The sequence below is a fragment of the Carassius gibelio genome, chromosome B4 (genome assembly GCF_023724105.1).
Source record: "Carassius gibelio isolate Cgi1373 ecotype wild population from Czech Republic chromosome B4, carGib1.2-hapl.c, whole genome shotgun sequence".
NCBI lineage: Eukaryota > Metazoa > Chordata > Actinopteri > Cypriniformes > Cyprinidae > Carassius > Carassius gibelio.
The window spans coordinates 19400872-19416969 of NC_068399.1; the positions used below are offsets into that span (position 1 = coordinate 19400872).

At 36.7% G+C, this 16098-nt stretch overlaps 2 protein-coding genes across 3 annotated transcripts; one reads left to right on the forward strand and one right to left on the reverse strand.

Annotated features, from left to right (window-relative positions):
* Positions 1-319: 319 nt before the first annotated feature.
* ccdc87 (coiled-coil domain containing 87) lies at positions 320-7479 on the reverse strand. 2 transcript variants are annotated; one of them, XM_052553874.1, is made up of 20 exons: positions 6682-7479; positions 6183-6353; positions 5950-6101; positions 5361-5611; positions 5111-5255; positions 4945-5038; positions 3987-4066; positions 3736-3890; positions 3519-3639; positions 3225-3425; positions 2676-2795; positions 2430-2545; positions 2210-2339; positions 1989-2101; positions 1655-1770; positions 1508-1539; positions 1110-1274; positions 908-1022; positions 666-808; positions 320-584 (listed from the first exon to the last, which is right to left on the reverse strand). In XM_052553874.1, exons 2-20 carry the CDS (start codon positions 6268-6270, stop codon positions 375-377), a joined length of 2547 nt encoding a protein of 848 aa, XP_052409834.1. In that variant the 5' UTR covers positions 6271-6353; positions 6682-7479; the 3' UTR covers positions 320-374. The 2 variants fall into 2 exon arrangements, with proteins under 2 accessions (XP_052409834.1, XP_052409835.1); XM_052553875.1 differs by having other exon boundaries at positions 6678-7479.
* On the forward strand, positions 7457-15616 carry irf5 (interferon regulatory factor 5). The gene is made up of 10 exons (XM_052553876.1): positions 7457-7706; positions 9366-9477; positions 9698-9820; positions 10571-10757; positions 10986-11011; positions 11145-11172; positions 11260-11706; positions 12566-12955; positions 13531-13649; positions 15188-15616. The coding sequence occupies exons 2-10, from the start codon at positions 9427-9429 to the stop codon at positions 15374-15376; spliced, it is 1560 nt and encodes a 519-aa protein (XP_052409836.1). The 5' UTR covers positions 7457-7706; positions 9366-9426; the 3' UTR covers positions 15377-15616.
* Positions 15617-16098: the final 482 nt, after the last annotated feature.

A 16098-nucleotide genomic window follows, 5' to 3' on the forward strand; every position in this document is an offset into this window, starting at 1 on the left:
TTAATACGCAATTATTTGTAGACTTGATTACTTCACATTGATATTATTAGTTCTATTTTATTATTTTTCAGCATGCAATTCATGTAATATAAAAAAAAATACAAATTTTCACACAAAACAGATTTATAAAAGAATAAATGTATTTTTTCTCACATTTCATAGCAATATAATTTCTGATTTTATTTCTAAGCTGCCAAAACAAGGATATAGATTTATAAATTAAATCATAATTTTAAAAGCCAACTCCTTTTCAAAGTCTGAAAGTTCTTCAGCAAAATAGTAAGAATATACTAAACCAGTAATCAAAATCAAACAGGTCTACAAAACTGACAGATCTTGCTTTATTTGCACTACTATGGTATAGTTTTTAGAGTTCACAGTGTTGCATTAATTTGAGGCTGTTCCTGGAGGGTTTGATGGTTGCCTAAGTGAAGCTCCTTGCTTTGGTTCAAAGGAGGAAGCTTTACAGGCAGAGCCATCCGTCCATCTACAAACATCTCCAGAGACTGGACCCTCCTCTCCTGCTGCAGCCAGTACAGCATCTCAGTACGGTCCCAGCGCATCTTCTCTCTGTACGGCCGCCCCTGTTACAACCCAAACAGCAGCGAGAATGTTAAACAGCTGCAGATAACCAATGGTGCGTAACCAAGCTTTGATGCACTCACCTTATAGCTGATGTTGTCATTGAAACAAGTCGTGATGTGGCCCATAGTCTTGGACAGTTCTTGGTCTACAACTGAAATCTGAGAGTTAAGCTTCTCCCTTTGACTTGCCTCTTCCATTCTAGCGATGGATGAACCATTATAACCTGTGTATTTGAAAATAATCTGTATTAGAGTCATTATTTTATTTGATCCATTTGAAAAAATCTTTCTAAATCAGCATATTTCAAGTTCCTCTGATGCACCTCGCTGGAAAAATCTGTTGGGGTCAGATGCCTCCCGCTCAAAGTCTTCCAACCTTGAGAGCAAGAGCTCCCTCTTCTGGATCAACCCAGCAGCCTGCTCCCATGCAGCAATTGCCTAAAGGCACAGACACATCCATATGACAGCATAAATCCTGGACGACAAGGATGGAAAGCCAGGAGAATTCATTATCATTATCTGTACCTCCTGCAGACGGTTCCTGTACTCATGAGAGCTGTATTTGATGGCCATGTCTAGTCGCTGTCCTTCTGGCAGACACAGGGCATTCCAGACCCTCTCCAGCCTGACCTGCATCTGTTCTCCATTCAGAAGTCCAGCAGCTGGACCTTCACCTTCCTCTACTTCAGACTGAAGAATGTCAATCAAGCAATCAATCAGTACATCTGTCAATATTTCTGTCGGTCTACATATCTATCTGACTATAATACTAAAAAGTGACTATGTTAGTTAGACTGTGTGCGTCAGACTTATTTCTGCTAAACAGAAGCCTGTACTAAGAATAACAGTGACATGACATGATAGACAGAGTAATCAGTGGAAAACTGCTATGTTAGATTATGAGGAAAGAAACATGAGCTCACTGCTTCTTGTATTTCCTCTTCTGGATTTTTCTCTGAAACACAGATATTTCTGCATTCATTCTTTCATGCAGTTTTGGACACTTAATAACAAATGTTTATAAATGTACCAGTATTTATTTATCTATTTAAAAAAAAACTATAACATGCCATCCATTTCTGGTTCCCTTCCCAGTCCTCCCATCGCTATGGTATTGATGTTCCAGAATCCAGGAACAAATTCTTGTTTCTGTCTCCTAAGTGAACTGATCCTTTCCTGTTGCCTTCTGGAAAATTGAACCTTATATGAATAAAATAACAATTCTGTACAATAATATACATTTTTCATGTTGGTGTTTAGCCATTTGTTGACTTTCACAGTATAAGAAGTTGAAATGTGTCATGGATGTTCCACATTTTACATTAGTTATAGAGAATAAAATAGTGCAAGTCATCATGCATCATTCTCATTATAAATGTAGGAGGATAAAAAAAAAAAACGGACCTTCTCCTTTCATCTCTCTGCATCTGAGCCAGCTTGTGTCTCTCTGCCTCTTCTTCATCATCATCATCCTCACTGTCATACAGGTGAAACAGCACTGACAGATAATCAGAGTCCTTCAAAACCAGGGCACGAATAACACAAGCACAACTGTTAAAGTTGACAAATCCTGAATATATTTAGCATTTATCACCCATAAACACACACTCCTTTTATAAACGAACCTGATTAGAAATATAGTTAAGATAATCATCCATTGATAGTTGACACCTCCACCACTGAAACCAGGCTCTGTACGCTCGAGCGGTCGTATTCACAGGCCTCTTCCTGTTCGCAGCCCTCTCTGCTCTCTCTCTGCATTCATGCAAATCAGTAAAACATTTTAGATCATCTTGTGATGTGAAAGAACCACAAATACACATATAATAAGAAAGAAGAAAGCACCTGTGGGATATGCTGTATTGATTTGGCCTCCTGAGAGATGGGTTCATTAGCTGGTCATTAATCACTCTTTTTGGGCAGAATGTGACATTTGTCAGGGCAGGCTCAATCCTGGAGTCCTTTAAAAAAGAATGAAAGCTGCGTTTAATATTCTCAACTTCATGATATAAGGATGTTGTGATGGTAAACCTATGAAATATCTACATTTGAAAACACCACCGCTAATCCCCAAGCCCTAATTCAACTTACCTCATCAAAGTTGAAATATGTTGTTGAAATACTTCTGGATAACTCTTCAAAGACTTTGCCGATATCCATTTTTTCTTCAAGCAAGATCTGATCCATCAGAGTGACCGATGCGGAATCAATCTAGAGTTTTACAATTATTAATATAAGCCAAATTAAATTTCAGTGTCTATTTTATATATAATGTTAACATACATATATATATAAAGAAATTTAACTATATATCTAAGTCTTGTACAAATAAATTGAGATAAAATAAAACTATTAAATGAAAAACTTAAAAATGTACAGATTAGAAATGTTGCCTTGGCAATTCACCGAATTAAAAGTAAAAAGTTGAATAACTAAAATTAAAATTAAAACTAAAACCAAAAGAAAATGAAAATGAAAATGGCAAATATATATATATATATATATATATAAACGACAAAACAAAACAACAAAACTACTTAAACTTAAAAAAAACCCTGAAAATATAAAAATAAAAGCTCACTGAAATCATAAATAAATGCTTAAACAGTAAAAGAATAACTGCTGATATCAGAGTATCACCTCTTTCGTGAGGTCATTGTAGACTGGTGGGTATCGGCTGAGTTTGATGGTTTCTGGGAGAATCCGATCAGACACTTGGGCCGCTGCTGTGCGCATGATGTTCTGAGGAGAAAACGTCACACTGACCACATCTCCTTGTGGGTGCAGAGGTTTCTTCACAAGAACTTTGTGCTTCTTGGTTTCCTCCTCTTCCTCCATTTTCTAGAAAGAAATGTCCTTCTTTAAAGTCTGATTTGCAGGTGCCATAAATCTTGCACATCATTTTTTCTGCAGTGAGTTTAATTCTGTAAGTACCTGTAGTTTTTGTTTGAGCCTTTGGAGTCTGCTGGAACTATAGCAGGTTAGGGATTCTATAAGCGAGCACAGATCCGTCCCACAATTACCATCATCCTTATAATCTCTCTCCTGTAATAATCTAAAACATACACTACAATTGAGTTTCAGCTCCCATTACTCTCACACACAGACACAGTGATTAGTATGTTGTAAGGGTACTTTGTAACAACCCAACCTCTTCAGATCTTCCCCAGGACTGATGCGTTTCTCCAGGCTGGAGGTAGGATCTGTGGACAACAGGACTAATGGAGATGAAGGTGGATCGAGTAGCCTTATCTCCAGCTCCTCCAGCAGTGTTTCCCTCTGTAGGTCAGGCATGGAATGGCATCCCTAAGAAGGTGGAAGGAGAAATTGTTAAGGTTGATATGCAACTGATTGAAAACTGCCAGTATGGAATTTGTGCAATGGAATAGATTAAAGAGTCACCTTTATTCTGACCAGTCGGTTTTGAGGTGGACTCTGATCCTGCTCTTGTTTCAGTATGATCGATTTATTGGCTTTAGAACCTGGTCACATGAGAAAATGACAGTATCCTGAAGCCACCTCCAGAATGATATCACTTTTAAAGGAAACTATGACTTGACCCAAGAATGAATATTCAGCATCATTTTTTTATATTCTAACCTTCATGTCTTTACTGACCTCTTCTGTGGAAATAAGACACCTTGGTATCATTAGAATCTTGCTACCGTTTACAGCAGCACTGTGTAGTAAATGGCTAAAAATAATTTGGAGTATGCTGAAAATTAAATATTTATATTAGATTCGATTCTATTTTAAACCACTTATCTCAGACTGCAGTTATTTATTGATTTTTTTTTATTACAAGTTTGCCTAATACACAACATTCCACACAGCATAAATTTAATATTTCACCTATTTTATTTTTTATTTTAAATGACTTTATTTTGAAATGCAGTTCCTGCAATATGTAGGAAAAGGAATGTGGTAAATAAAGAATGGAATACATTTTTGGTATTCTTTGCCATTTTTTATATTCTTTGTATTTATATATATTAATATATGTTTTTATTATAATTTTTTTATTTGTGTCTACATTTATACCAATATCGTACAAGAATGTTGATGAGTTAAGTCAAAAGTAATCTTAAAGAAATCAAAAAGTAGTCTGATTATATTACCTAAAATGTGCAATGCAACAGATTATGTTCCTAACTACAATTTTTTATTTATTTATTTTTTTTAATTCAGTAATGGACTACAATTTCTAAGTAATCTACCCATCACTGGTCTTCTGTATAATGAATGTCAATGGATTCCAAAACAACATTGTACCCCATAGACTGATTGTATGGTCAGAAATGACTGAATTTTTTAATTTTAGGTAAACTATCCCTTTTTGTATCTATGTATCTTGCCATACATTGTGTGTCTGTCTTATAGGTGATTGGCTCCATGTTACAGGGCAGGAGGTCATACACACATTGCAGATCCAGCTCTCCGATTCTCTCCTGAATCTGTAGACACAGAAGTGAATTAATATGACCTTAACGTCTCTCCTTACAGTTTGCACACACACACAAGTGCACCTCTTTGAGGTCATCCTCCACTGCTTTTTCCCATGATGTGGCCGTCCTGGACCTTTCATTGTTATGTGTAACAGCACTTTGTATGCACTTCCGTGCATCCTTGATTCCTGTGACAATTCTGCATCTTATGGAGCGAACGTTCAAGCTGTAAACAGAAACAGTCACAATCTGCTATGAATAAGTAATGTCATGCTATATGTCACCACACTGTGTGATCAAAATTGTTCTCTGTAAAAAGAGTCACACTCACAGACTGGTGCAGTCAATAGCGAGCTGAGCTGCCACCCTGCTGCGGTTGATATGATCGCTGAAGACACCTCGCCTCCGCAGAGTTTCCAGCAGGTGCAAGGATTGCAGAAACAGCTGCTCACAGATGTGCAGCACCTCACTGAAGGTCTGGCAGGTAAGCAGCACTTTCTCTTCCTGGGTCAGCGTGGTGTCCACAGATGGGGTTTTCAGGTCTTGCCAGATCAGACTCAGTTCAGAGGTCAACACTGCAGTCTGAATGTCAAAAGCAAAAAGGAAAGGGATATATCGTGTAAACTCATTCAACTAATAATTCATAATTCTGAGAGCATTTTAAGTTTACTATTGACTGCATAAACATTTACTGTACAACTAACCATGTTTGATTTGGCTTTATACACACACACACACACACACACATATAAATTGAAATGTTAAAATAAATAAATTTCTATTCATCAAAGAATCCTGAAAAATCAGTTTTGATAAAAATAAATAAGCAGCATGACTGTTTTCAATACTGATAATGCACAATTCAAAATGCACCAGACAATGTTTGAAATGTTTATTTACAGCATCTATTTGAGACTGACCAGAGACTGTCTGTCTTCATGGCTGATGGAGTAATGCTGTGATTTCTGGGTGATTCTCTCCTCCAGTTGTTTGCACAACTGTGTCAAAGAGGTTGGAGCACTTTTATTCTTCTTATAAGTTGAAAACGCTGATTTCACCTCTTTAGACCTGTCTGAGGACGAATTTATAATAATGTAAGACTGATGTCAAAACTTCAAGGGTGAATTATCTAGCTTGTGAAGAAAGTACTGACCTGTCACCCTGTCAAAACTGACATCCATGTGGCAGAGTTGTGAAAGAGGTCTCAGAAAGCTGTGAACCTCTCGACTGTGGAGCCTCATTTGGAGGTCCTTACATTTAATGTGCTCACAAACGTGTGCTTGGTTTTTCCCAATTCATTCCCAAAACACTGAAGTTGAAGGCACTGCATTGCAGAAATACACTAAGCTATTTAATTAAATCAGCTGCGAAGTTTAACATTGTGTTTTTTAACTTTTAAAAGCCTACTCATGCCAAATAAAGATAAAAAAATAACTTCTTGGCTCCACAAACTTTTCAGCATTCATTTAGTAACATTTAAGGTGCAAAAATGAAATGAAATCCTTATCAGTTGCAGTCTTTTTGAGTTTAAACCTGGTGCAAATCAACATCACAACAATTTAGTGAATGTGACCTGATTTAGTACAAAACAAGACTGAGTAAACTTTTTCAAATTAGAGTGCGCAGGATTTAAAAACACCGTTTTCACCTACTGTTACTGTTGTGAACGGTCTTTTGAAGATTAAAAGCAAGATCGTTACAAAAGAATGATTTATCCAATGTAATAAAGCGACTGAATAGTTCCGCGTGCACGCCGTAATCCTAAAACAATTCAAGTTGCCCTGGAAACCTCCGGCAGGTCACGCACGACGTCATTGCGCAACTTCGGAATTGAGGCCGCATTGTGTAATGACATTATTAATATCTTTTCCACTTTTTTGTTCATTTTAAACACTCAATAAATAAACTGTAAACTAAATTTTTTTTTACTATCATGATTATTGCATGAACAATAATCATTATTTATATACAAAAAGAATAAGAACAAAACTGTTCAGTCTTGATAACAAAACAAAAAACTAACTACTATGCTAGTCTACGTACATCTACAAATACCAATAATGACAGAACCCAACTAGTGAATAAATAAACGTACTACAAGTCTTAATACCTCTTATGGATGCTAAATAAAACAATCTTATTAAATGCGCAGTTGCTTTCTGTATTATTCCAAATTGTTATAGGCTATAATTGTTGAATATTTACTTTTCAGTAATTCATTTTTTTTTCACAAATGATACACCAAACTTCACAATCAAAACAGTACAATCTGACCAATAAAAAAAGGTTTTACCCGATTTATTTTGTTTAATAAAATGCACTGACATTTTCATGCATTAATACATTACCGGCATTAAGCTAAACACTAAAACACAGACAGTGTAGATGGTGCATGTATGAAAAATGAAAGCCACACCACTTCCGTTTACACTAGCCCCTGTCATCCGGAAGGGTGGTACCTGTTCAACTTCTGCAAATACGTCTTCTGTTGTCTCATGTCTGTAAAAAACAACATGGATCTGCGAGAGTGTTGCTGGAGAGCCTCGATCAGTCAGTCCTCGACCATTTGATCTGTTGGAGCTAAAGAACATACACAGACGCAGATCTAAACTCACCTGATCTGTCTGAATGTATGCGTCAGGTGAACGCTGAACCGAGCCGACACTTTTCAGTGCAGGTGAGTGATTTTAAGTTCTTTAAACCGTTTGTAAAAGTTAAAGAGCATGAAATGTTGAGTGATTTGTCGCATTAAATAAACGTTCGGAAGCTCTGGGCGCGTTATATACCGACAGGTGGGAATTAAATGGGCGTTTTTCGCTACATTGTGGCTTCTTGAGTAGAAGGCAATGTTTATGTGTATCCTTTGTGTGTGTTTGCATGTAACTAATTTTGAAATAACAAAACGTCTGTCAATATCTAACAATACAGCCCTCTTTTGCTTATTTTTTTAATCCAATGTTATATATAAATATAATTATATAATTATTTATATATATATATATATATATATATATATATATATATATATATATATATATATATATATATATATATATATATAATTTTTTTTTTTTTTTTTTTTTTTAAGTAAATTTTTTGGCATTTGATCTCATCACTAAATTCTAAAAACACGAAATATAGAAGAAAATGTAATAAAATTATATATATATATATATATATATATATATATATATATATATATATATATATATATATATATATATATATATATATTAGTATTTTAGGACGTGTCAGTGGAGAGAAATTAAAATAATACTAAGTGAAGTTTATTTTATCTTTTTTATTAAAATATCTATAGAGAAATTGGGTGATTAAACATTGTGTGAAATGTCAAAATAAAAATAAAAAATTATTACAAACTACCGACATTATACAATAGAATTATATCCATTTTCTTTTGACTTTTTACGTTAATTTAAATGCTGAGTAAATCATAATAATGCATCAGTGAATAAATAAAATAGATACACTGTTTCCCTGAAGTTTCTCAAAAACATAATTTATATGACTCGACATAATGATTCTTATAGGGGAACAAAAATTAAATTGTATTCAATGCTAACCCTTGTTTATTAACAATATCGTATGTATATGCTTAGAAAGTGAAGAAGTGCAGCAACAGAGAGTTAAAGGAACTAAATCAGGGAACAGAACACAATCTTTATTTGGGTACCCCACCTACTTCTCCATCCTAAACCAAAATTACTCTTCCTCTAGTCAATTCATAATGAATTTAGTAGTATTTAGAACTTCCTTTATGGGAGTGCAATATCAAGACGCCATTTAAAACTCATTGAAAATATTCACATAATAAAGTCTCGGGACTCATGTCAGAATCAGAAGGATTTGGCTGGAAAGTTTCACAACCTCTTTTTCATTTCTGCAGAAGTCATAGCAGTCATGAGAACAACTTAAAATGCCTTTAAAGTGCAGACGGCGCTAAAGGTGGTGTTTCGCATGGCTGTCTGTCATAGTGCTCAGTCATGTCGTCGATTATTTACAGAGGTAACATGACCTCCCTGCTACTGAGCTTTTTAAACTGAACACCCACATGCTTTCTATTTTCCCACGCGCACCTGCTTTGATAGCAGCGATTTAAGGACTTGGCAGAGGCCTGAAGGTTCACATCTTGTCATTCATTGTGCTGCTTTTGACCTAGAATTGTGTGGAGTGATACTTTTACCGATTTTTTTCAGCTTATCCATCTCCACACTTTTCTTTGGGGTAGACTTTGAAGATTCAGCTTATGATTAAGTTTCTCATTGATTGTCAACAATGTAAATATTCGTCTTTTTTTGCCCCATTACCATGATAGCTGACCAAAAGAACAGTGTTTACCATTACCACTTCCTCCGAACCCCTCGTTTTCCAGCACCATGAGTGGTCAACCACGGAGGATCCGTCTGAAGCCATGGCTGCTGGCACAGGTGAATTGTGATTTACTATGCACACTGTAATTTTAAAGAGCATTTCTGAAGATAAGGCAAAAAAAACAAAAGCTTTATAAATGACCAAAAAGCACCATAAAAATAGTTTTATGTTGTTGATTATGCCACATCATGTATCATGACACAGCATTTTTAAAATATGTGCATAGGCATATGGTAGTGAGTGCTACAGTAAAGTAAACATTTCTCACCCTGCCAGATTAACAGCGGGAAATACCCAGGACTGCACTGGCTCAATCAAGAGCGCAGACTGTTCCAGATCCCATGGAGACATGCCACCCGCCATATGCCTACCCTGGAGGAGGAGAACACTATATTTAAGGTGAATAATATGGTTTTGCCATCACCCATGCTGCTTTTGTAACCTTTTTTGTTTAAATTGAAGTAGTATTTCCCCATGAATCTAAGATTCAACACCAACCCAAGCCTCCTATATCTATTTTTACTCCTGTACTCTTTCTGTTCTAAAGTTAGAACTGGGGGATTTTATTTTATTCTTGTGTGTGTGTTGGTGGTGGGGCTGGGCGGGTGAAGAGTACTGAATCTCTGAGTAATTTCACTCTTCAGCATTTAATTATTCAAATAACAGAAAATAATTGGAAAACAAATTACTGTTTTGTAGAACACTGAGCCATTAAGTTCTAATAATGTTACTTGGATCATCTTTTTAGTAGTTTTGCAACCAACTTTGGAGATCTAAAAAGGCTGGAGTTTCAATTCCACTTGACTTCACTGTGGCAAGATTTTAGGGGAAGTCAAGAATAGTTTAGAAGAGTTTGTGAATTCATAATTAGTTTTTTGACTAAGTGTATTCTGACAGACTTCACATTTAGCATATGAATGCTTTAAAATGTAGTTTTTCAGTTTCAGAAAAACACATAAAAAATATTGACGACTTATCCCACGCTACATTTTTTCCCAGTCAAATACTAGAATAGTCTAATTGCCCTCTAATTATACTTCAAGTCGACTGTGACCTAACAAAGGCTCATTGTCTGTTAAAAAAAATAAAGGCACAAGTCATGCGTCTAAATATTTAGATACAAGCATGTTTTCTCCTTTTGCTCTGCAGGCTTGGGCTCTGGAAACAGGCAAGTACCAGGAAGGAGTAGATGAGCCTGATCCAGCCAAATGGAAGGCCAACCTCCGCTGTGCCCTAAACAAAAGCAGAGAGTTCGGACTCCACTACGATGGCACTAAGGACACCCCCGTTCAACCTTATAAGATCTATGAGGTGTGCGACCAGTCAGTCAATGGAGGTAAGGACCGGGAACGCATGCCTGCAATCCAGTAACATAATATACTTGTTGAAACAACACTGTTTGCTCTTAAGATCTAAATTGGGTTAAGCTCAGATTATTCAATATTTCCCACCATGAGATCTTTGTTTAATTAGAAGATATAAACACAGGAATGAAACCATAGAAGTCTCTAAGGAATGAAAGATGGACAAGCCAATAAATCCTATCTTCTTTTGTTGATTTCAGATGCTGGAGACGATGATGAAGAGGAGGTAAGTTCTAAAGAGCATAGAGCGTAGAATAATAGCTTGAATAACTGCAAGTTAAAATAAATCAATAGTAAAATCAACACAATTTTTGCCATTGTCTTCATATAGTAATTGGATTTGTTTTTTTGCATTGCAGCTGCAAAACTTTGTCAAACTCTCCATTGGTAAGATTTTAAAGTGGATGTTGTTTAAAATAAATGACTATTGATAATCTATACATACAGTAAGGATTTTTTGCATGGTGTTGACAGACCCTTCCAGCTACTCAGCATATCCTACTAGAGTTGACATTCCGTTCACCTCTTCTATTGCTGATGGCTATAATCCCACCCACCATAACCCTCCAATGAACCTCTTAGGAGAAGTTGTCCATAATAACCCCAGTGGAGGTGCTTCTATGACCTCTCACCTCTCCCAGCCCAGCACCAGACCTTCGACTGGATCTTTGACTGAATTTCCCAGTCACAGTGCTGTTAAAGTTGAGCAGACGTCTTATCCCATTCATGGCGGTGGACTTCCGAATGGTCTGGGAATGGGGACTGGATCCATACCACCACCTGGTCTTCAAGATGTAGTCACTCATTCTGTAGGCCCTCCAGACATAGTGGACAGCCCAATGCAAGAGGTGCCAGCTCAAGCGGAGAACCAGGTTCATCCCTGCATCTCAGAGTTGCTGAGCAGTCCACACATGTTACCCTGTAAGCCTCTAATGCCTTGTTCTTCTGGATTAAAGTTGCAGTTTATGATGAAGACGTAGCTAAATTGCCTAGTCCCACCCATTCACTTTGAGTAATGCTGATGTTAAATGACTTTGCAAGAGGTGTGTATAGAGTCACTACAAACATATAATGCACACCTTAACTGTGTTATGAAATAATGAAAATTTCAGTTGTAAGACTGGTAATCTGTTATTTAAAAAAAAAAGTTAATCTTTCTGTCATCATTCTTTCTTTTGCAATTCCATACACCAAAACAGGAGAACGTTAGGCTGGATGTTAATGCTGCTCCATACAATGAAAGTATATGGTGACTCCCAAAAACCTTCGAAGTTATAAAAAAAGCCTCATAAAATTATCACAAGATTTGTCCAAAATACTTGTGCTCTGAGTTTTAAAGTCTTAAAAATCATATAATAGAATTGTGAGTGGAATTTGACATTTAAATTTGAGCTATGCTATTTGAATATGTGCTTTTCCAAATTCGACACATCATGCTCCATTACAAGAACCATTGATATTTAACATAATTGCCATAACTGATGTCAAACCTAGCCCAACATGTCTTGATTCACCAGATACAAAAAGGTGAGTGAAATTTCAGAGCTGTTGAGAACATTTTCAGTGATCAATATAAATTTACATTTGTTTTTCACACAAACTTACTGTATAACTACAGAACCACTTTTATGATGACTGAAGTAATTTTATATCACTTTATCACCATTCACTTTCATTGCATGGAAAAAAGAAGCATCGAGATTGTACTAAACATCTCTTTTTGAAATGAACCAAGAAACAATGGGGAGTAAGTGACAATAAAATGTTCTTGTTTCTCTAGTGACTGATCTGGATATCAAGTTCCAGTACAGGGGTCGGACAGCTGGTTCTCTGACTGTCAGTAACCCTCAGGGTTGTAGACTTTACTACGGTAACCTGGCGCCCACACCAGAGCAAGTAGAGCTGTTTGGTCCGGTAACACTGCAGCAGGTGCTGTTTCCAGGAACCGCTGAGATCCAGAACGAGAAGCAGAGGTTCTATACTGACCATCTGCTGGATGTGATGGACCGAGGGCTTATCTTGGAGATCAGGGGACAAGATATCTACGCCATCAGGCTGTGCCAGTGTAAAGTGTTCTGGTCTGGACCAGGTGTACCAGAGCAGGGTCCGCCCAATCCAATGGAAAGAGAAATGAAGATCAGGGTCTTCAGTCTGAACAACTTCCTTCAGTGTAAGAAGAATCAGTCTCGACTTTCAATAATTACAATCTAATTTATTGTGACTGCATTAGAGCGCTGACAAACAGTTGAGCACATATGAGACTGGATTAAGATTCAGAACTGGCAAGCCCTGGAATTTCTTTGAATGTCAAGTTTCTGAGTTTGGAAGAATGATTTTATTTACACGTTTATGCATTTTATGTACTGTTAATGAAGAACAGCTGTAAAACGTGATGGAAATGTAACCGATTCATGAGGTGATCAAATGTTCACATCTATTCTCTATGTCAGCGCAACAACGTTAAAATACATAGACCTCCAATTAAACACCACTTGCTCTTTTTGTTGCATTAATTCTACAGAAGCTTACGGTCTTTTCAGGGAAGTGAAAAAGAGAAAATACTAAATTGCCCAACACATCCATTTTATTATGTGTATATATATAAAAAAAACACTTCCGAACTCACATTCCGGAATTTTCTCGGGAGACGTCAAATGTGCATATGATCAGCTGGGATCATTTTGTAGATTTGCTATGTAAAAGATTCAGTCTAACAAAATGGCTATTTTTTTTTTTTCTTCTCAGGTCTCATTTTGTATCAGAAAGGAGAGACGCCCACTCCACCTCCCTTTGAGATCTACTTCTGCTTCGGTGAAGACTGGCCAGACAGGAAGCCCAAGGAGAAAAAGCTCATCGTTGTCCAGGTTTGGAAATGAAATCCATGTTAATTTGTTTACTTCAGAGTGCAAAGACTCAGTTTAGTTGTTTATGGTATACAAGGCTGTGCTACATCACTAAATCAAGTTGTTAGCAATGACTCACAATGTTATATTCACAAAAACCAGGTGAACTGGTGTCATGTCAGATATGTCATTAGTGTATTTGAGCAATTCAGCATCCAGAACCTGAGCAGTTTATGTAGTAGCATTCTTTAAACCTAGCAAACAAAACCATAATGCGTTTTTGGCAACGATGCACAAGCAATAATTAGGTGCACAGGTGTTTGCCATTATAGCGGTTACTTTATAGTGCATTTTAGCCAATCAGCAACCAGAACTATTTTTTTAATTTAACAATCTTGCAAATCATGCTATATTGCTAAACTCCATTGTTAGCGACAATGCATAGTTATAACCAGGCAAATTGATGTTAAATATATTACTGTATAGTGTTTTATAGCCCGTCAGTAACCAGAAACGGTTTCATAATGTAATATCTGTCAGAACTAACAAAACCATGCTAAATTGCGTTGTTAGCACTGTTTCATAGATATATAGTATATCTGTCGACTCTTATCTTATTGTTCTGGTAGTTATAGAACTAGATCGTCCTTTAAATTACTTTCAGCTGTGCCTAGGTCATACTCTGAGCTTGGTAAAACTGCCTTTTCTTGTTATGCGCCTAGATTATGGAATGAAATGCAGAGTATTTTGATGCTAGACATGCTCCCATCTTTAAATATTTTTAGAAACCTTTTGGTGTCTTATTTGAAAGAATCATGTTCTTGTTTTACTTAGCATTTTTATATTTTATTAGTTCTGAGTGCCGGACAGGACTTTTTTAAATAAAACAAATGTATGCATTTAGCAGACGCTTTTATCCAAAGCGACTTACAGTGCATTCAGGCTATCCGTTTTTACCTATCATGTGTTCCCGGGGAATCTAACCCCCAACCTTGCGCTTGGTAGCGCAATGCTCTATTGTTTGTCTTGAAATAATTTTAGTGTACTGCCATTTTGGCCAGGACTCCCTGGTAAAACAGATTTTTTTTATCTTAGTGAGATTATTCCTGGTAAAATATAGGATAAATTACTCTGCAAACAGGTGTTTAGTGACTATTGTTACTATATAGTGCATTTTAACCAATCAGCATCCAGAACCAGAGCTATATTTTATACATAGCAAACCATGTGGTGTTAGCAGCATTCTATTCACAATTTATCTGCAATAACTAGGTGGGAGAACTCGGCTGTTATTACATAATGTATATCAGGGCAATTCTTATTAGTATTCTTTACTATATTGCTAAATTGTGTTAGCAGGAACATGCAGCCTTGCGTTCACAACTATTAACTAGATGAACAGATGTTGAATTTTAGCAAATAAGCATCCAGAAACAACATTTCAACATGTAATGATTTTCAAACCTAGCATAGTTTGCTTTAACAAAATAAACTTAGTTTAAAAATCATCAGCATCTGCTTAATTTACTAAAGCCTGCCATTTTTTTTTCTTTATCAAGGTTGTTCCTGTTGTTGCAAGAATCCTTACAGAGATGTTTTCAGGCGAGCTTTCGTGGTCGACAGACAGCATTCGTTTGCAGATCTCCAACCCTGACCTAAAAGACCAAACAGTGGAGCAGTTCAAAGAACTCCACAGACTTCTGCAGAGTCAAAACTCACACCCCACCTGGGCTCAAAACATACATTAACTGAAAAAGGAACCTATTTTTTCCTTCCCCAAATGTCATCTTGCTAATTGGCTGCTCAGAATTGGAGGACCTTTTGAACACTGGAATATATAGGGTGCCCTCTCTGATGCCATACTGAAAACATTTCCACTGGAGACCAAACTTGACATTTCCCCCCCCCCCCCCTCCTTTTTTTGTCTTCATGTAAACTGGTCTTTTAAACTGTTAAAATTTCAATAAATACCATTGCAGTATTTTAAATGGTTGCTGGCATGAACAGGTTACCACAGTAGGATTCATCCCGTGAATTCTTGAGCAACGTTAGTAAAACTCTGATCCTGAAATAAGCGTCACTCAGATTTAAGACTCGTATTTCATGCAAGTCCTTTGCAAACATTACGAGAGCAGGTGGATAATATCTGCTGACCTCATCCTATAGGGTCGGTGCCAGTAACACGAACCTGTTGAACTTGAACCGATATGACTACTGAGTTAACCACATAACGTTCATTCAGCAAATCGTACATGGGAGGGGTGACCTGAGGGTATACATGTGCAATTGTGAGAAACACATGATTGTCGGACCTTCTAAAATCTCAGACAATAGAGGAGGATTCGATTTACTCTATGACTCAGAAAACGAGACCTAAAGGACAAATGTACGTTTCTTAAAATGAAACCTGGTCAAACAGGTTCTGAGAGCTGCAGAAAGAGAATACAAGTCACTTCTCAAACAAACGAGT